This window comes from Sus scrofa, chromosome 13 (assembly GCF_054392235.1).
Source record: "Sus scrofa isolate SSC_HxYL_T2T_F1_AM1 chromosome 13, Sscrofa_HxYL_maternal_Yorkshire_Landrace_v2.0, whole genome shotgun sequence".
Taxonomy (NCBI): domain Eukaryota; kingdom Metazoa; phylum Chordata; class Mammalia; order Artiodactyla; family Suidae; genus Sus; species Sus scrofa.
The window spans coordinates 47011437-47032004 of NC_139395.1; the positions used below are offsets into that span (position 1 = coordinate 47011437).

Below are 20568 nucleotides of genomic sequence, written 5' to 3' on the forward strand. Positions count from 1 at the left end.
GACAGTGGTTGGTAGTTGGGGCTGGGGAGTGTGTGACTGCCTCTGTTCTGTTCCACGTACCTGGCAGCTCCTCAAAGGCAAGGCAGTGCCGTCTGTCCCTCAGCCCCACCTCCTGGCATCCCAGAAGCACCTGAGCCAGGTTTGCTGCTCCTACCTGTGCTAGGAGCTGGCCCTGGCTGCTGTGGGCTGCAATGACCTGGGTCATGGGCGTCCCCAGTGCTGACCACTCTGATGACCATGATGCTTCCTCCTCAGGTGAAGGAGTGGCTCTGTCTGAACTGCCAGATGCAGAGGGCTCTAGGGATGGATATGACCACTGCGCCTCGCTCCAAGAGCCAGCAGCAGCTGCACTCCCCGGCCCTGTCTCCTGCCCACTCCCCAGCCAAACAGCCTCTGGGGAAGCCGGAGCAAGAGAGATCTCAGGGCCCAGGGGGACCACACCCTGGCCCCCGGCAGGCTGAGACAGCCAGGGCCACCTCAGTGCCGGGGCCTGCCCAAGCATCTGCCCCTCCAGAGGTAGGGAGGGTGTCTCCCCAGCCCTCTCTCCCCATCAAGCCTTCCACAGCTGATCCCAGGCCACCTGCAGGAGAGGTCCCGGCCAAAAGTGCCACCACGGTGCCCTCTGGGCCTGGTGCTGCTGAGCAGACCCAGGAGGGCCTCACTGGGAAGCTCTTTGGCCTTGGTGCATCACTGCTGACCCAGGCGAGCACCCTCATGTCTGCGCAGCCTGAGGCCGACTCCCAGGGCCAGCCCGCCCCCAGCAAGGGGCCACCCAAGATCGTCTTCAGTGATGCCAGCAAGGAGTCTGGCCCAAGACCCCCAGGCTCAGGGCCCGGGCCCGGGCCAGCACCTGGAGCCAAAACTGAGCCTGGAGCTAAAACAGGTCCTGGATCAGGGCCTGGAGCTCTGGCGAGAACTGGGGGAACAACCAGTCCAAAGCATGGCAGAGCAGAACACCAGGCAGTGTCCAAGGCTACTGCCAAGCCAAAGACCATGCCCAAGGAAAGGGCCACCTGTCCTCTGTGCCAAGCCGAGCTCAACATGGGCAGCAAGGGCCCTGCCAACTATAACACCTGCACCACCTGCAAACTCCAGGTGTGCAACCTGTGTGGCTTCAACCCGACGCCCCATCTGGTGGAGGTAAGAGCTGTGGAGGTAATGAGCATGTCCCCTTGGCCATTGGTGAGGGGCCAAGGCCTGGGGTAATGGGGGGCATGGGAGCAAGAAAGGGCTGTAGAAAGCTGGATCTGTGGCAGTCACAGGTCTGACTCTGAACAGCTGCAGGGGGGCTATGCTTCCTTATCTGTCCCTGCCCCCTGCCTGTCCTTCCACTCACAGAATTAACTGGCACAGTGGATGGAGTAATGGTGCCCACTGTTTCTGAGCCAGAGGTAGCTGGGTCAGGAGGCCCTCTACTGGCCTCCCCATTCTCAGCTATCATGGGCATGGCCCTGATGGAAGATGCCATTTGCCCCTGCTCCTGTAGGAAGAGCCTGAGGTCCCACCCTGCCCTCAGTTCGTGACCCTAATGGGGGTTGAAGGGCCATTAGGCAGAGGGCTGTTCCCTGATGCCCAGGGCAGGGCAGAAGGCTTTCTCACAGCGGGGATAGGCCATGGCCCACTGCCCCGGCTCCAGCCCAGGCAGGCGATATCCTCCCTCCCTCCCCTCTTTTGGGGTCATGGATGTTGATGTCTACTTATTCAAGCTATAGCCTTTGGTCTACATATTTTCCCCTGGCAGGGCCTAGATCTCCTTGGAGCTGATTGTGGGAATGCTCCCAGATGCTCTTCATACCCATAGGAAAGTTTGAGGGAGTGCTGGGGTTGGGGCCTGTCTCTCTGCATTCCCTCTTCTGCAGGAGGGTTCTGGGCCTCGTGTAGAACTGAGTGGAAGTTAGCAGGAGGCCCGGTGTGCTCTTGAAGCTTGGAGCCCAGCCAGGGAGGCTCAGAAGTTATGGAGATACCCTGGAAGAGCAGGATGAACCTGGGCCAGGAGGCTGCTTCTGCTCCTCTGCTTACCCGCGCCACCCTGCCCAGGGCCATCCACGAGAACCCTACGTTGGCTGCCTTGTGCATAGCTGGGTATGTCCCCTTCTGTGAGTGCCCTTGAGGTCTATGATTGACTCATCTTGGCAGATGGATGTGTCCCCAGCTGTGTCACATCAGGGGATAGCAAGCCAAGCACCCTCCTCCTGCACAGGGCAGCCACCTAAGTCCTTGAGGCTCCTGGGCTGAGCCATGTGTGACTGATGGCAGGGCAGTGGGGTGTGGAGTGCAGACCACTTCTGGCCCAGAAGATGGAGGAGAGTATGGTTTTGCTGTGGTCTATGTGGCATCTTGTTCTGACTTGCCTGGAGCCAGGCCTCCATGGGAGCAGCCCATTGTGATAAGGAAGACTACTTTGGCCGCCACAGGCCATATTTTCTAACATGCAGGGATGAGTGTCCTGAGCAAGACACCTCCTCATGTGATGCCCATGTGGCCCTCCAGGCCCTCACTGCCACCTCCCCAAGCCCTAGGTCCAGGGGCTCACTGGAGGGCAGATGGCCTGGCTGCCCGGGATGGTGAGGAGACACCTGGGGGTCACCACAGGGCTAGGGGAACTCCAATCCACAGCCAGGCATATGCGTACTGCCAGGTAGGGCAGCCTGACACTGAGAGACTGTGAATCCTAGTGGACTGCTGAGCTGGCCCAGCCTGGAGGACCCTTGTCCCCAAGAGACCTCCTGGCCCACATTTCCTCATTAAGCAGGATATGCAGAGAGGAAGGGAAAAATGTCTCTGTCCAGGAGTGTAAATGTTCCTGACAGTTCCTTTCAGCAGCCTCTGGGCCAGGCCAGGGGACGTGCTGATTCTGTCCAAACAGAAGTGTTTCAGTCACATGCTGACACTGGGGGAGTGGTCTGGGTTCTGATCTCAGCCTCTTACTACTGCTCAGATGTTGCTTTCTTGGACCCTGCAGCTTCTGCCCCTCAATCGCCAGTGTTGCCCCCTGCCCAAACTCCTCATGTCCCACTGTCTCCATGTCCTACCCTCCTGCTACCTCCTTGGCCATGACCACCCTTGGCTCCACAGGATCTGATGGGCTCCATGGGCTTGATGGTAAAGCTGCTGGACGTCCTGGACCTAGCTTCTCCCCACTCGCAGCCTCTGCTTCCTTGCCCCCTGCTCCTGACAATCAGAAAGTGGCCAAGCTTCTCTGATTCCTTTCTCCTCATGACTCTGCTTATTAATGCTGCTGTCCCCAGAAGGAGAGCCTGTGGCTTCTCCTGGCAAAAGTATGGATGGGCAGCCATCATGCCCCCTCCCGTGGTTCCTGCTACAGAAACTGTGCCACTGTCAGTCATCAGAGATGCAGGCTGGTGGCCTGGGGTCACCCTCAGCTCTCTCTCTCTCACTTCAGTGTCCACTCCATGGACCAAGCCATGCTGGCTCTGCCTTCCCACTGGCACTAGAACCCTGGCTTCTCTCCATCCCTGCAGCCACGTCCCTACTCCAAGCCCTTGTCTTCTGTCACCCAGACAATGTTGAAAACTTTCTCATGGCTCCACTTGCCTTGCAAGGGGCTCGTGGGGAGGGGCTGGTGCTTGGTGTGTCCCCCTCCCCTCCCCTTTAACCAGCATTGTTGCTTTTCTTCACTGAGGATCTTCACTAGGCCATGGGCCATCTCCCCTTTAACCAGCATTGTTGCTTTTCTTCACTGAGGATCTTCACTAGGCCATGGGCCAATGGCCACTTGGCATTCAGAACAATTTTGTGCTTCCCTGTGTGTTCTTGGTAAGAGGCTCCTGACTTCTCAGAAGGTGCCCCAGATACATCCTGCCTTGGGAGGGAGGTGGCAGGGCTGGCAGGACCTTCTCCAGGACTGAGGGGTAGGTCTGCCCTAGCTGTCACTCCCCGTCAGGCTGGGGATGACTGTGCTGTCTCTGTGCACAGCGTGAGGCAGAGGGACCCATGTCTGCATGCAGGCTGGGGGCCCAAGGGAGGGATGGGCCAGGGGAGCCCCACTGTCAGAGCCCCACGGGCCTGTTTGACCTGCCGTGGCTCCACCTGAGGTTGGAGTCCTCTTTCTGGGCTGCTGGAGTGGGACTTATCCTTAGTATCTCTGAGCTCTAGAACTCTTTTTACCTTCTTTCCAGAAAGGGAGTCCAGAGCATACAGTGGAGGAGGCAGTTGATCCCTTTTCCCTTTGAAATTTCCTCTGAAAAAATAACCATGGTACTATTTAGTGAGTCATTTCATAATTAAGAGTTGTTGATTCCAAATTTTTTATCTATTTATCTTTCTGAAGGATAATAGTACCCTCTGGCTTAATTTTTAATTGGCTTTCAGTTCAAAATAGAGTTTGTGAAGAAATTTGTGGAATTGGAATTGTTACAGTAACACTGGCGTTTCTTATCTTGTAATTGCCAAAATACCAGCCATGGCCTTGAGAAGTCAGGCCTTCCTGGGCAGAGGGCTTGGCGCCTGTGATTTGTGGGATGAGCTGGGCTTCTTTGGGGCAGAGGCTTTAGCTGAGGCATCAGAGGAGAGACCAACAGCTGCCTCTGCTCTAGACGTGCCTCAATCTGCCTATGGGGGGAGTGATTTCAGGGAGCCTTGTTTCCTCCTCTGTGCACTGCAGGCCATAGTTCCTGCCTCTTAGGTTTCTGTGAGAACCAGGTGAGACACCATCCCTCAGATGCTTGTGCAAGGCCTCACACACAGCCTTCAAACCAGGAGATTGGAGCTAGAGTGTCCTAAAAGAGGGTCTCTACAGGGAAGAAAGAGCTGCACCGGCCCCAACTATCTTGACGCCATGGTCGGTGCAAGATCCTGGTTTCCTGCGGGACGGCCCACGGGGAACAAACACATTTGATGCGGAAGCAGGAGAGCATGGTGCACATTCGGGATATCAGGGAGGATCCCTCTTATTGGAGGCAGAGGCCCAGGAAGGAGGAGCCTATGCATGTCTGGGGACAGGGAAGTGTCGGGTCACAGAGTTAGGAGAGAAACAGTAACTCCAGTGATGGCCAACCTGTAGCCTAGTGTGCAAGTCTCAGGCTTTTTTACCTCTAGGTATCCTTCTCTCAGGAGTTCTCATCCACTGCCCTTGGTTGGCAGTGGGGCTGGTGGTATGTTGAGCTCAGCAGCCAGCCTGGTGTCATCTAGGCCAGCTCCACATACAGAAAGACTGTGTGCTGCACGGTCGTTTGGACTGTGACAGACAGTGCAAGGAGGATGCCCAGCTTCCTCTTGGCCCACAAGGCACAGGGGCCAGTGATCCTGGAAGGTAGCAGGTCACCTGCCTGTGGGGTACCCCACCAACTCTCTCAGAAAACTCACTTTCCCTACCTCACTCTGAACCCCCTAGCTCCATCTGGAGGAATGCGCATCTGTGCCTCCCACCGTTATTAGACAGTGATTGCCCTTGGGGATTCCTACCTTCCTGCCCCCAGAAAGGAACTGGACAGAGGAAGACAAGGCAGAAATTGTCCTCAGAGCTTCGCATTGTCCACCCCCAGCTCCCAGATTGTCCCCTACTCACTTGCCAAAGGGGCTAAGTAAAGGGGCAAGGGAGTAGCAGCTCCCCAAGGGCTGGAGCTGGGTGAGGGAGAGTAGGAAAGGGAATGTGCAGGCGAATGAATGAATGAGGGAGTAAACACTAAAGGGAGAAAAGGAGTGAAAGAACGGGAAATGAAGGATTGGGGAGGGGGGCTAAGGGGGGTGGTGGCCTGACGTGAGGGGCAGAGATGAGAGCAGCATGAATAAAGGAAGGAGTCCAGGCCTCAGTTCACAGCTGCCTGCCTCCCACCCCATCCTCATCCTCCAGAGGACTTGGGCCTCAGCCCGGTCTCCCCGGGCTCTACCACTAGTGGCCCCAATGCACTGTACCCTCTCCCCAGATCCCCGGAGAGCTGGGGAAGGGCCTCCAGCAGCCAGGCCAGGTGTTTATTTTTAGCTCTTACCTCACATGCCTCCTCCTGCCTGCCCTCCCTCCCTCCCTCCTTCCTTCCCTCACCGTCTGCTATAGCAGAGCCAGGAGCAAGAGGGCCGACTGGGCAGCCCCTCCCGAAGCCTGGCTGCCTCTGTGAGTAAGCGTGGGAGGGAACAAAGCCTTGGGAGCATGTGACCTCTGCGAAGGGCTAGGCCTCTGGGCTCAGGTGGGTAGGCCACCGCAGGGGGTTGCCCTGAGCTCTTGACATTAATTCTGCTGCTTCCATCCAGGCCACCCTTCCAAGGCACCCTTGCTTCATTTGGATTGTTGCTTCTGGGGTGGGGTATGCAGGCCAGAGGTGGAGGTCAGAGGTTTGCCAAGCCACCAAGGTGAGCCAAGGCAGGCAACCTCACCTTAAAAGGCCTAACCTGGGATGGCTGTGCATGGACCCAAGGTAGAGTCAGAGCAGTGTGGTCTTGGGCCAGTCCCCTGTGTCAGCCCAGAATCCTAACTCTATCATGCTGATCCTGGGGCTAGGGACAGTGCTGTTTGCTCATTTCCCAACTCTCTCTGGACCTCTGCCTACACCCCTCCCACCTCTTTAGGATCTTTTTGCCATCTCATAGTCCTCTCTGACATGGAGGGATTTTCACTGAGACCCCAGGTGATTCTAGGGCCCTGTGGATGGGATTCCTGGCTCAGCCCATCCTAGGCACCAAGTGAGCTCAAGGCCCAGCAAGTGACCAGCACCCATTGCCTCAGAGAAGTTCGTATGGAGGATACATGGAGCATCAGATAAGGCCTGAGGGAGTCAGCAGTGGGACCAGGCTTTGTAAGGAACAGGGGGCATACTTCCAGGACCTCTGAAGAGTCCCCCTTCATAACTGAGCCCCTCTGCCTGGGATCTATGTGTGGAATTGGTTCTCCAGGCAGAGTTGGAGCTCCAGGCTCTGGGAAGCAGTCTCAAGGCCTTGAGTAACAAGCCTGTGGAACAGACCTAGTCCTCAGTAAACTCAAAGACCTTGCTACCTGCCCGACCTGGCTTCTGCTAGGGCCCAGAGAAGAGATGTGGTGTCTACTTCTATGGGCAGGAAACCAGGGCAGAATCATTGATATGGCACCTGCCATGGTGGCCTGAGGATGCCAGGCTGAGGGCAGACACCTTAGAGGTATGAGGCTCCCAAGGTTCTGCCAGGTAGGCTAGGGTCTGACTTGGGCCCAGGGGCTATGTGTGAGGTAAGGGTGCTGAGGATGCTGACCCACTGTGGGCTAGTGAGAGCCAAGGGCCACCTCTTTGCCCTGTCCCTGGCTCTTTGACTTTGTGGTTCTGTATCCTGTGGTTCTCCTAATGTCCCATCCTGGTGATTAAGCTGCTGCTAGGAGCCTGAGTGTTGTGCAAGAGCAGGACAGTAGGAGTCTATGCTCTGCACCCCTGGGGCAGGAGCAGACATGGGTGTGTGCTATTGCTCTCATTTCCCATCCAAACCCCTTGTGGGCTGGGACAGGGCCTCAAGTCTTGCCAAGGAGGAGCCCTGACTCAAGGAGGCTCCTGGGAGACATGCTCCCGCCAGCCTCTCACCTGCTGCAGAAATCACTTTCTCAGGGCCTGGGATGCTCAGACTCCATCCCTCTGCAGATAGCAGGACCTAAGGGGTCTGACTTGCTATCTGGTGTCGTGGGAACTTCGCCATTGATACCCATGTCTTACTCAAAATGACCTCTCTGGGGCTCTGAGCTCTAAGAATGCTCATGCCAGCCTGTGTCTGTCTTAGTCATGGCTGTGTCTCCAGCCCCCAGCACTGAGCCTGACGCATAGAGCGATCCTGAAAGTGGTGGACTGATGGTCCAGTACTTGATCCCAGCCCAGCTCTGGAGGAAGCAGGGCCCCTGGCCTAAAGGCCAGCACACATAGTCCCCATCAGAAGAACAGCCCAGTGCTCAGGGAGCTGGGGAAGGTTTCTGCCTGGTGGTCTTTGCTGGCCTCAGACAAGGTGACTTGGGCAGGAGGTGTGAGCAGAGGGGACTGCTCAGCCCAACTCCCCACCCCCAAGCAGGGCCTCTCCCAGACAGCCTACCCTGGCCCCAGGAGCCTGCACCTTCCCAGCCCAGCCCTACTTGGGTATGGAGGACAGTTTCTGAGGCCTGAGAGCTAAGATGCTGGGTGGGGCAATGTGTCCAGGAGGTGCTCCCTGCCTGATGCCTTCCTGGTCTACAGGGGTTCTCACCTGGGGGACTCTGCACCACTCGAGGGGCTCTTTATACCTTGAGGGTGAGCCCCGAGCAACCTCCTTTCCCCAGACCCTTGTGCTACTTTCCCTTCCAGGGTCTCCTCCTTTTCTGGCCAAGTGAAAAGCTCTCTATGTAAGGAAGGGACCCTTCTTTGGGCTTCATCTTTTTAACTCTGTGTATGTGCATCTGAAGGATGGGGAAATCTGTTATTTGGGGGCAACAAATCTATCAGACTTTTTCTCCTCATGCCTTTACTACCATGCTTTGGAACACCTTCTACTTGAGGTTACAGAAATAGTCACAGAAATAACCTCCGAGTACTTCAGTGTCTGTGATTTTCATCACACCCTTCTTCTCCCATTTCCTTACAGAAAACCGAGTGGCTCTGTCTGAACTGCCAAACTAAGCGGCTGCTGGAGGGCAGCCTAGGAGAGCCGACCCCCCTGCCACTGCTCACCTCACAGCAGCCCCCTGGAGGGGCCCCTCACCGTGCAACTGGAACAGCCCCTCCAAAGCAGAAGGGGCCACAGGGACTGGGCCAGCCATCAGGCCCCTCGCCTGCCAAGGCCAGTCCCCTGCCCACCAAGGCCAGTCCCCTGCCCACCAAGGCCAGTCCCCTGCCCACCAAAGCCAGTCCCCTGCCCAAGCCCCTCAGGGCTTCTGAACCCAGCAGGATCCCAAGCAATGCCCAGGAAAAGAAGATTGGAGTCCCAGCTAAAGCTGAGCCTGTGCCGAAGCCACCTCCAGAGACTCCCCTGCCCCCTGGAACTCCTAAAGCAAAGGCTGCAGTACGGAGGACTGAACCTGCCAGCCCCGCTGTCAGGGCTGTTCCAGAAGTCCCCAAGGGTGGAGAGGTAGAGGTCGGTCTCATTCACTTTCAAGGAATCCTAGCTTTCTAGATTCTAGAAGTCTAGAGAGGGCTTAGTTCCCTCGGAGACTGGGATGTAGGCCTGGGACAGGCCCTTTGGGACCACAGAGGACAGCAGGGCCTAGATGAGGTCCCAGTGGGCCTGGAGCCTTTGAGCTCTAGGCCGATCCTGTGTCTGACAGCTTGGAGGATGCTTTGTTTGGGTTTGCAACTACTAGATCTAGTCAAGTTTTTCATTGGGAACCTAGGGCTGCTTGAAGTTTGACATGGTAATTCAGGACCAGAGCATTGGAGTGGGTGGTAAACCCTGATCCCCTGGGAGGTAGAGGTTCCTTTCCCCAGGGCCCTGGGATTGACAGAGAGGGCTGGACTCCCCCACAAGCTGTCTGCCATGGGGGTACATACAGCATCTGTTTCTCACCCTGCTACAGGAGCCAGTGGGCAAGCCTTACTCTCAGGAGCTGTCTCGAAGCCCACAGAGCCTCAGCGACACAGGCTATTCCTCTGATGGTGTCTCCAGCTCCCAGAGCGAGATCACAGGTGTTGTGCAGCAGGAGGTGGAGCAGCTAGACAGTGCAGGGGTATCGGGGCAACGCCCACCCAGCCCCTCAGAGCTCCACAAGGTGGGGAGCAGCATGCAACCATCGTTGGAGGCCCAGGGCCCGGTCCCCAGTGGCGAGCGGAGCAAGCCACCCTGCAGCAGTAGTGAGGAGCAAAAGCGGCGGCCCCATTCCTTGTCCATCATGCCCGAGGCCTTCAACTCTGATGAGGAGCTGGAGGATATCCTGGAGGAAGAAGAAGACTCTCTGGAGTGGGGGCACCAGAGAGAGCAACGGGACACAGCTGAGTCTTCAGATGACTTTGGCAGCCAGCTGAGGCACGACTATGTAGAGGACAGCAGTGAAGGTGGCCTGTCCCCTCTTCCACCCCAGCCCCCAGCGCGGGCAGCAGAACTGACTGATGAGGAGTTCATGCGGCGGCAGATACTAGAGATGAGTGCCGAGGAAGACAACCTGGAGGAGGATGACACCACCACTCCTGGGCCTGGCCTGGCCAAACATGGCTCCCAGAAGGGTGGCCAGAGGCCCAGGTCTGAGCCTGGCCAAGAGCCAGGAACACTGACAAAGAAGCGCCTGCCCCACAATGCCACCACAGGCTATGAGGAGCTACTTTCTGAGGGAGGTCCAGCAGAGGTCACAGATGGCCCTGGGGCCCTGCAGGGCGGGCTCCGCCGCTTCAAGACCATCGAGCTCAATAGCACAGGCAGCTACGGCCATGAGCTGGACCTGGGTCAAGGCCCTGACCCCAGCCTGGACCGGGAGCCTGAGCTGGAGATGGAGAGCCTGACAGGCTCACCTGAGGACCGCTCCCGCGGGGAGCAGTCCTCCACACTGCCAGCCTCCACACCCAGCTACACGTCGGGCACCTCTCCCACCTCCCTGTCCTCACTAGAGGAGGACAGCGACAGCAGCCCCAGCCGCCGGCAGCGGCTGGAAGAAGCCAAGCAGCAGCGCAAGGCCCGGCACCGCTCACACGGGCCCCTGCTGCCCACCATCGAGGACTCCTCAGAGGAGGAGGAGCTGCGGGAGGAGGAGGAGCTGCTGCGGGAGCAGGAGAAGATGCGGGAGGTGGAACAGCAGCGCATCCGCAGCACTGCCCGCAAGACCCGTCGTGACAAGGAGGAACTTCGGGCTCAGCGACGGCGTGAGCGCTCCAAGACCCCTCCTAGTAACCTGTCGCCCATTGAGGATGCCTCCCCCACAGAGGAGCTGAGGCAGGCGGCCGAGATGGAGGAGCTACATCGTTCCTCCTGCTCCGAGTACTCGCCCTCACCCTCCCTTGACTCAGAGGCTGAAGCCCTGGATGGAGGCCCCACTCGGCTCTACAAGTCGGGCAGTGAGTACAACCTGCCCACCTTCATGTCCCTCTACTCCCCAACCGAGACACCCTTGGGCAGCACCACCACTCCCAGTTCCGGCCGGCCCCTCAAGAGCGCTGAGGAGGCCTATGAGGAGATGATGCGGAAGGCTGAGTTGCTTCAGCGGCAACAAGGCCAGGCAGCAGGGGGCCGAGGGCCCCAGGGTGGCCCCTCGCAGCCCATAGGCCCCCGGAGCCAGGGTTCCTTTGAATACCAGGATACCCCGGACCATGACTATGGCAGGGCTATGCAGCCTGCCTCAGAGGACACGTCAGCCAGCCTGGGGGCAGCCGTGTACGAGGAGATCCTGCAGACATCACAGAGCATTGCCCGCATGCACCAGGCCTCCTCACAGGACCTGGCCTTTGTGGAGGATAAGAAGAAGGAGAAGCAGTTTCTGAATGCCGAGAGTGCGTACATGGACCCAATGAAACAAAATGGCGGCCCTCTTACCCCTGGCACCAGTCCCACCCAGCTCGCTGCCCCCGTGTCCTTCTCCACCTCCACCTCCTCAGACAGCAGTGGGGGCCGAGTCATTCCTGATGTCCGTGTTACTCAGCATTTTGCAAAAGAGTCTCAGGACCCCCTCAAATTGCATAGCTCTCCTGCTGCCCCCAGCTCTGCCTCTAAGGAAGTAGGCATATCCTTCTCCCAGGGCCCCGGGACCCCAGCCTCCACAGCTGTGGCCCCTTGTCCGGCTGGCCTGCCACGAGGGTATGTGACTCTGACGTCCCCTGCAGGCTCTGAGCGCAGCCTTTCACCATCCTCCACAGGCCACAGCTATGGACAGAGCCCAACCACTGCAAACTATGGGTCTCAAACTGAGGAGCTACCCCAGGCCCTCAGCAGCCCTGCTATGAGTGGCTGGGCTTCCAGAGAGAAGCCCCTGAGTGTGAGTGATGGAGAAAGTGGCACCCCCCAGACTTCCCGGGGCTATTCCTACTTTGCAGGCCCCAGCCCTCCTCTTTCCCCGTCTTCTCCCACAGAGAGTCCCACATTCTCCCCTGGCAGGCTGGGCCCAAGGGCCACAGCAGAGTTCTCTACACAGACACCAAGCCCGACCCCTGCCTCAGACATGCCGCGGAGCCCTGGCGCCCCCGCCCTGACACCCACAGTGGCTCAGGGCACACAAACGCCACACCGACCCAGCACACCTCGCCTGGTATGGCAGCAGCCCTCTCAGGAGGCCCCCTTTATGGTCATCACACTGGCATCAGATGCCTCCAGCCAGACCAAGATGGTACATGCCAGTGCCTCCACCTCCCCAGTGTGCTCACCCACAGATAGCCAGCCCACCACCCACAGCTACAGCCAGACAACACCTCCAAGTGTGTCTCAGCTGCCCCCAGAGCCACCAGGGCCCCCTGGCTTCCCACGGGCATCCAGTGCTGGTGCAGATGGGCCCCTGGCACTGTATGGCTGGGGTGCCCTCCCTGCTGAGAACATCTCCCTGTGCCGGATCTCCTCTGTCCCTGGAACGTCCAGGGTTGAGCCAGGCCCCAGGCCCCCTGGCAGCGCCGTGGTAGACCTTCGAACAGCCATCAAGCCCACACCCATCATCCTCACCGATCAGGGCATGGACCTGACCTCTCTTGCCGTAGAAGCAAGGAAGTATGGCCTTGCTCTGGATCCAATCCCAGGACGGCAGTCGACTGCTGTGCAGCCTTTAGTTATCAACCTCAATGCCCAGGAGCAGACCCATGCCTTTCTCAGCTCCGCCACCAGCGTAAGCATCACCATGGCCTCATCTGTGCTCATGGCTCAGCAAAAGCAGCCTGTGGTCTATGGAGACCCCTTCCAGAGCCGGCTTGACTTTGGCCAGGGTGCAGGTAGCCCTGTGTGCCTGGCCCAGGTTAAGCAAGTAGAGCAGGCTGTCCAGACAGCCCCATACCGTGGTGGGCCCCGGGCAAGACCCAGGGAAGCCAAATTTGCCAGGTATAACCTGCCCAACCAGGTAGCATCTCTGGCCAGAAGGGATGTTTTGATCACTCAGGTGGGCGCTACCCAGAGTGTTGGCCTCAAGTCAGGCTCAGTGCTGGAGCCTGGTGCTGAACCCCACCGGGCTGCCCCTGCAGAGCTGCGGTCACACACCCTGTCCAGTGCCAGGAAGCCACATACAGTGGTGGTGCAGATGGGAGAGGGCACAGCAGGCACTGTGACCACACTGGTCCCAGAGGAGCCAGCAGGTGCCCTGGACCTGACAGGGATGAGGCCTGAGAGCCAGCTGGCATGCTGTGACATGGTCTACAAGTTCCCCTTTGGCAGTAGCTGCACAGGCACTTTCCACCCGACCCCCAGCGTGCCTGAGAAGAGTGTGGCAGATGTTGCCCCACCTGGCCAAGGCAGCAGCCCTTTCTACGGTCCCCGGGACCCTGAGCCTCCTGAGCCCCCCACCTACCGGGCACAGGTGGTAGGGGGCCCTGGGCCCCATGAGGAGCAGAGGCCCTACCCACAGGGCCTCCCTGGCAGGCTGTACTCGTCCATGTCTGACACCAATTTGGCTGAGGCTGGCCTCAACTACCATGCCCACAGGATTGGGCAGCTCTTCCAGGGCCCTGGACGAGACTCGGCCATGGACCTCAGCTCACTGAAGCACTCCTACAGCCTAGGCTTTGCAGATGGACGCTACCTTGGGCAGGGCTTGCAGTATGGTTCCTTCACAGATCTGCGTCATCCCACAGACCTTTTGACTCACCCACTTCCCATGCGGCGCTACAGCTCAGTGTCAAACATCTACTCAGATCACAGGTATGGCCCACGGGGAGATACTGCTGGCTTCCAGGAGGCTAGCCTGGCCCAGTACAGTGCCACTACGGCTCGTGAGATCAGCCGTATGTGTGCTGCCCTCAACTCTATGGACCAGTATGGAGGGCGTCATGGCAGTGGCAGTGGCGGCAGCGGCCCTGACCTCATGCAGTACCAGCCCCAGCCTGGGCTCAGTGCCCCACAGGGTCTGGCTCCCCTCAGGCCTGGCCTCCTTGGGAACCCCACCTTCCCAGAGGGCCACCCAAGTCCTGGGAACCTGGCCCAGTACAGGCCTACAGCAGGCCAAGGAACAGCAGTCAGACAGCTGCTACCATCCACAGCCACTGTGCGTGCAGCCGATGGCATGATCTACTCGACCATCAACACTCCAATTGCTGCAACACTGCCCATCACCACCCAGCCTGCCTCAGTACTGAGGCCCATGGTGCGTGGCAGCATGTACAGGCCTTATGCATCTAGTGGAATCGCAGCCGTGCCACTCGCCAGCCTGACACGCATGCCCATGATTGCCCCCCGGGTACCTTTTGGGCCCGCAGGGCCATACCGATATCCTGTACCAAGTAGATTCCCCACTGCTTCCAGCATTCCACCTGCTGAGGGTCCTGTCTACCTGGGGAAACCTGCTGCTGCCAAGGCCCCAGGGGCTGGCCCACCAAGGCCAGAGCTGCCTGCCGGGGCTGCTCGGGAGGAGTCACTTTCCACAGCCACCCCTGCTGCTGTCAAGGAGGCTATGGCAGCCCCAGCCCCAGCCCCAGTCCCAGCCCCACTAGCTGGCCAGAAGCCGCCTGTAGATGCTGCTTCTGGGGGTGGTGGTGGGGCCCTAAGCCGGCCAGGGCTAGAGAAGGAGGAAGTGTCACAGGAGGAGAGGCAGCGGAAACAGCAGGAGCAACTGCTCCAGCTGGAGCGAGAACGGGTGGAGCTGGAAAAGCTGCGGCAGCTGCGGCTGCAGGAGGAGCTGGAGCGGGAGCGTGTAGAGCTGCAGAGACACCGAGAGGAAGAGCAGCTGCTAGTGCAGCGGGAGTTGCAGGAGCTGCAGACCATCAAGCACCACGTGCTGCAGCAGCAGCAGGAGGAACGTCAGGCTCAGTTTGCCCTGCAACGGGAGCAGCTAGCTCAGCAGCGTCTACAGCTGGAGCAGATCCAGCAGCTGCAGCAGCAGCTGCAGCAGCAGCTAGAGGAACAGAAGCAGCGGCAAAAGGCTCCCTTCCCTGTGGCCTGTGAGGCACCCAGTCGAGGGCCTCCCCCGGCTGCCACAGAGCTGGCTCAGAATGGCCAATACTGGCCACCACTGACTCACACAGCCTTCATTGCTGTGGCTGGGCCTGAGGGGCCTGGGCAGCCTCGTGAGGCTGTGCTGCACCGGGGTCTCCCCAGCTCTGCCTCAGACATGTCACTGCAGACTGAGGAGCAGTGGGAGGCAGGCCGAAGCAGCATCAAGAAGCGACACTCCATGCCACGCCTGAGGGATGTGTGCGAGCAAGAGTCAGGGCCTGAGCCCTGTGTGGTCAAGAGGATTGCAGACAGCAGCGTGCAGACAGATGACGAGGATGGGGAGGGTCGCTATGTCCTGACCCCCCGGCGCCGCCGGGCCCGCCGGAGTGCTGACTGCAGCGTGCAGACGGATGACGAGGACAGTGCCGAGTGGGAGCAGCCGGTGCGCCGACGCAGGTCCCGTCTTTCCCGCCACTCAGACTCCAGCTCCGACAGCAAGCACGACGCTACCGCCTCATCATCCACTGCCACCCCCACCATGAGGGCCATGAGCAGCGTGGGCATCCAGACCATCAGTGACTGCTCTGTGCAAACGGAGCCTGACCAGCTGCCCAGAGTCTCCCCTGCTATCCACATCACAGCTGCCACCGACCCTAAGGTGGAGATCATCAGATACATCTCGGCGCCAGAGAAGACTGGGCACGGGGAGAGCCTGGCCTGCCAGACAGAGCCAGATGGGCAGGCCCAGGGTGTGCCCGGGTCACAGCTTGTAGGGCCAACTGCTATCAGCCCCTACCTGCCTGGCATCCAGATCGTCACTCCAGGGCCCCTGGGCAGATTCGAAAAAAAGAAGCCGGATCCCTTGGAGATTGGATACCAGGCGCACCTGCCCCCGGAGTCGCTCTCACAGCTTGTGAGCCGCCAGCCTCCCAAGTCCCCCCAGGTCCTCTACTCACCAGTCTCACCCCTGTCCCCACACCGGCTCCTGGACACCTCCTTTGCTTCCAGTGAGAGGCTGAACAAGGCTCACGTGAGTCCCCAGAAGCACTTCACGGCTGACAGCGCTCTCCGCCAGCAGACGCTGCCGCGCCCCATGAAGACCCTGCAGCGATCCCTGTCTGACCCTAAGCCCCTCAGCCCCACCGCCGAGGAGTCCGCCAAAGAGAGGTTCTCCCTCTACCAGCACCAGGGGGGACTGGGTAGCCAGGTATGGGCACAGGGGCTGGTCCAGGGTGGGACAGGGGTCTCTGCCTAGCCTGGGGGGCCCCACAGGGAGGGGCTTCTCCTGGGGTGGGGGTGGAGTCACCTCCAGCTCCAGAGGCCCAGAGCTAGGAGTTGAGGAACTGACCTTTCTCCATGCACCTCTGCTGGAGCCCATAGCCCAGCAAGGACATCCTGGGCAAAACATACTCATTCATGGGCCCGGCAGCGATCCAGACCCTGCTAGAAACTTCAGCCTCTCCTTAACACTGCCTCTTCACGGCCATACATAGTCCAGTCCCTGCTACCTCCCTCTTCAGGCCTCCTCAGCCCTCCCCTCCACTCTGGGCCCCTCCTACTCCAAAACTCTCCTGTGAATGTTTCCTCAGAAAATCAGAAACATGCACCTGGCTGGGCTGCTCCCCAGTCCCCAGCCCTGGCCTGGCTTCCATTGCCCCACAGGAAGCCCAAGCCTCTTGGACTGTCATTCATGGCCCATCCTAATGAGCTGCAGTGTGCTCTGCCTCATCTTGTCTCCTATCCTTATCTGGCCCTCAGCAAAGCTGTTTCCACACCCGTCTGCTCCCATAGATAGGGCTCCTAGAGCATAAACTTACCCTTGTCTGTGGCTTTAGTTGCCAACCATGTCGTGGGACTGTGAGAAGTGGCCTGCCCTGGTGGGAAGATTGGGGTTGCAAGAGCCTGATGCCAAGGACTTTCAGCACCAGGCTAGGGGTAGGCTTTTCTTAGAGGCTCTTGGAACTTCTGGATGTTTCAGGCGAGTAAAATAGGCCAAGATGAGTACATTATTAGAAAGCTTCCTGCACAGAATGTAGGCAGATGAACTAAAGGAAAAGACTATACAGTAGCCCTGGAGAGAGCTTGTAGGAGCCAGAGGCATTGCGAGATATATTTACTGGTTTTCTGGGTGTGATGCAGAGAGAAGGTGGGGCCTCGGGTGGGGGCTTGTGGAGGTGAGTGTTGGGTAGGGGAGCACCCTGGGGTCTGCAGGCCAGAGTGGGTGGAGGAGGTGGGGTCAGAAGTCTAGACTGGCAGGGAGTACAGGTTAGAGAGGCAGGTGGTCTTGACTCCAAGCCAGGGTCGACACAGAGGTCCCATGGGCTGGCCATGGGGGGCCACGCCAGGATGGGCACTCATGGTGTGCAACCACAACAACAAAAGATGGACAGCAGAATAAGAAGTTCAAGGAGGGAAATTTATTCCATTCCATCAAAGGTCACCCGTCATCCTGAGGTTGGGGGCACATTATCATTTCCTTTATGACATATGGTGAGAGTAGGTGGGAGGTTTTTAATTTAGTTGCTTGGCAAGGTAAAATATAAGAAGCCCAATGCCCCCAGTCCCCCCACCCCATGTATTTGGGGTATTTGAGTGGTCCATAAAAGCCAGAAGCTTGGGGCTTTCTGGCAGGCTTAGGTGCTAGAGACAAAAGGAGGACCCAGGGCAAACCTCCTGGCAAGGTGGACCTCGAGGCAATGTGGACGTTGGACAGGTGAGGAGGGCCCTATGAGGGCATGTTAGGGACTCCCGACCAGGAAGCCAGGTAGCCAGAGACAGGGCTGGAAAGAGCATTGGGCTGACAGGGATGTGGAGGGAGCTGGGGCCAGACCGAGAGCACAGCTGGGCAGAGGGTGGTACAGGGCAGGAGGAAGAGAGTGGACAGGTGGCCAAGTTGCATATCACTTTGGAGAAGAGGAGGCCAGGAGGCAGAAAAAGACTCAGAGCCTTTAGCAGCAGACATCCAATCAGCACGCAACCCTTCCCATGATCCTCTAGGGAACCCCTGCCAGATGCCAGGATCCAAACCCAGAGCCAGGCCTGTACTTTGCTCAACTCAGGACACTCAGCGGAAGGCGGAGGGTGGCAAGCCCATTGGAGATGCACAGGGGTTCTAAGGGCCACTGTGTGCCAGGCCAGTACTAGATGCCAACACCAAGTGCCGTCTGTTCCTTCCCTCCCCTCCCACTGCCCTGGGCTCTGGGAAGAAGGCCTGTAAGATGATCATAGACCCTCCCTCCAAGGCCAGTGGGTGGGCAGGGAAGGCCTTGAGGCTGCCCCAGGAATCAGCCCGGCCCCTTCCCTGGCCCAGGCCAGTGCTCTTCTACCTTGTGCCCCGCCAAGCCACCCACACCGTGCGTCTCAGTGCTGCCCGCCCTTCCCTCTGTCTCAGGTGTCGGCGCTGCCACCCAACGGCCTGGTCCGCAAGGTGAAGCGGACACTGCCCAGCCCCCCTCCAGAGGAGGCTCACCTGCCCCTGGCTGGCCAGGCTCCCCCACAGCTGTACGCGGCCAGCCTGCTGCAGCGTGGGCTGGTGGGGCCCACCGCTGTCCCTGCCACCAAGGCCAGCCTGCTCCGGGAGCTGGACCGGGACCTGCGGCTGGTGGAGCATGAGTCCACCAAGCTGCGCAAGAAGCAGGCAGAGCTGGATGAGGAGGAGAAGGAGATCGACGCCAAGCTCAAGTACCTGGAGCTGGGCATCACCCAGCGCAAAGAGTCTTTGGCCAAAGACCGAGGTGGCCGTGACTACCCACCCTTGCGTGGTCTTGGTGAGCATCGAGACTACCTGTCAGACAGCGAGCTCAACCAGCTGCGGCTACAGGGCTGTGCCACTCCGGCTGGCCAATATGCTGACTTCCCTGTCACCGCTGCTGCTCCTGCCACCCCCTCCGGCCCCACTGCTTTCCAGCAGCCCCGGTTTCCACCTCCAGCACCGCAGTATGCTGTAGGCAGCAGTGGACCAACTCAGAACGGATTCCCAGCCCACCAAGCACCCACCTACCCTGGCCCCAGCACGTACCCAGCACCTGCCTTTCCTCCTGGCACCAGTTACCCTGCCGAGCCCGGCCTGCCAAATCAGCAGGCTTTCCGGCCCACAGGCCATTATGCAGTCCAAACACCCATGCCAACCACACAGAGCACCCTTTTCCCTGTCCCGGCTGACAGCTGTGCCCCCCACCAGAAGCCACGCCAGACTTCACTAGCCGAGTTGGAGCAGAAGGTGCCCACCAACTATGAGGTGATCGCCAGCCCTGTCATGGCCATGTCTTCGGCCGCATCTGAAACCAGCTACAGCAGCCCAGCGGTAAGCAGCAGCTATGAACAAGGCAAGGCCCCGGAGCTGCCGCGGGCTAGTGACCGTAGCAGTGTGAGCCTGAGCCCAGCCCCCACCTACCCCTCTGACTCACACTACGCCAGCCTGGAGCAGAATGTCCCCCGGAACTATGTGATGATCGACGACATCAGTGAGCTGACCAAGGACAGTGCCTCCACTGCCCCTGACAGCCAGCGATTGGAGCACCTGGGGCCGAGCAGCAGTAGGCATCCAGGGAAAGAGCCAGGAGAACCTGGTGTCCTTGAGGGACCTGCACTGCCCTGCTGCTATGCCAGAGGAGAGGAGGAATCCGAGGAGGACTCTTACGACCCCCGTGGAAAGAGCGGCCATCACCGGAATGTAGAGAGCAATGGCCGATCAGCCAGCACCCACTATTACAGTGACAGTGACTACAGACATGGGGCTCGAGCAGAGAAGTATAGTCCAGGCCCTGTGGGACCCAAGCATCCCTCCAAGAGCCTGGCCCCGGCTGCTGTCTCTTCAAAGCGCAGCAAGCACCGGAAGCAGGGTATGGAGCAAAAGATCTCCAAGTTCTCACCCATCGAAGAGGCCAAGGATGTGGAGTCAGACCTGGCCTCCTCCCCCTCCCCTGCTGTCAGCAGCAGCCTGGCCTCTCGGAGCAGGAAGTTCCAGGATGAAATCACCTATGGGCTCAAGAAGAATGTGTGTGAGCAGCAGAGGTACTACGGGATGTCCAGCCGGGATCCAATGGAGGAAGATGACCGTATGTACGGTGGGAGCAGCCGGGCCCGGGTGGCATCTGCATATGGTGGGGAGAAGCTGTCCAGCCATGACTTCAGCCGGGGCAAGGGGTTCGAGCGAGAACGGGAGGCTGTGGAGCGGCTTCAAAAAGTGGGCCCCAAGCCCTCGTCTCTGAGCATGGCCCATGGCCGGCCCCGGCCCCCCATGCGGAGCCAGGCCTCCGAAGAGGAGAGCCCCGTCAGCCCCTTGGGGCGACCCCGCCCTGCAGGGGGCACCCTTCCCCCTGGGGATACGTGCCCGCAGTTCTGCTCCAGCCACTCCATGCCTGACGTCCAGGAGCATGTCAAGGATGGACCACGGGCCCACGCATATAAGCGTGAGGAGGGCTACATCCTGGATGATTCCCACTGCGTAGTTTCCGACAGTGAAGGTAATGGCAGCCGGGGGTGATTTCTGCGGATCCTCAGCACCTGGGGGGCTGCCTGCCCATGGGGCCCTGGGCCCTGAGATGTCCCAGTGGGTCCTGGCCTGGTGTCTCATCCAGGGGGCCTTGCTGCAGGCTGCCCTTCCTGCCTGCTCCACCCTCACCCTGGCCTCAGTTGTGGGAGGGGGGCTGGGGGCCT

At 59.3% G+C, this 20568-nt stretch overlaps 1 protein-coding gene across 3 annotated transcripts in view; it reads left to right on the top strand.

The window, feature by feature from the left end:
* The window catches only part of BSN (bassoon presynaptic cytomatrix protein), a 96489-nt gene that overhangs the window by 66873 nt on the left and 9048 nt on the right, over nucleotides 1–20568 (top strand). The window contains exons 3-6 of one of the 3 annotated variants that reach the window (XM_021068761.2): nucleotides 256–1140; nucleotides 8518–9006; nucleotides 9446–16117; nucleotides 18302–20375. In XM_021068761.2, coding sequence (XP_020924420.1) covers nucleotides 256–1140; nucleotides 8518–9006; nucleotides 9446–16117; nucleotides 18302–20375 — 10120 coding nt within the window. The remainder of the gene's footprint in view (nucleotides 1–255; nucleotides 1141–8517; nucleotides 9007–9445; nucleotides 16118–18301; nucleotides 20376–20568) is intronic. The other 2 variants (XM_021068762.2, XM_021068763.2) reach the window with 2 other exon arrangements.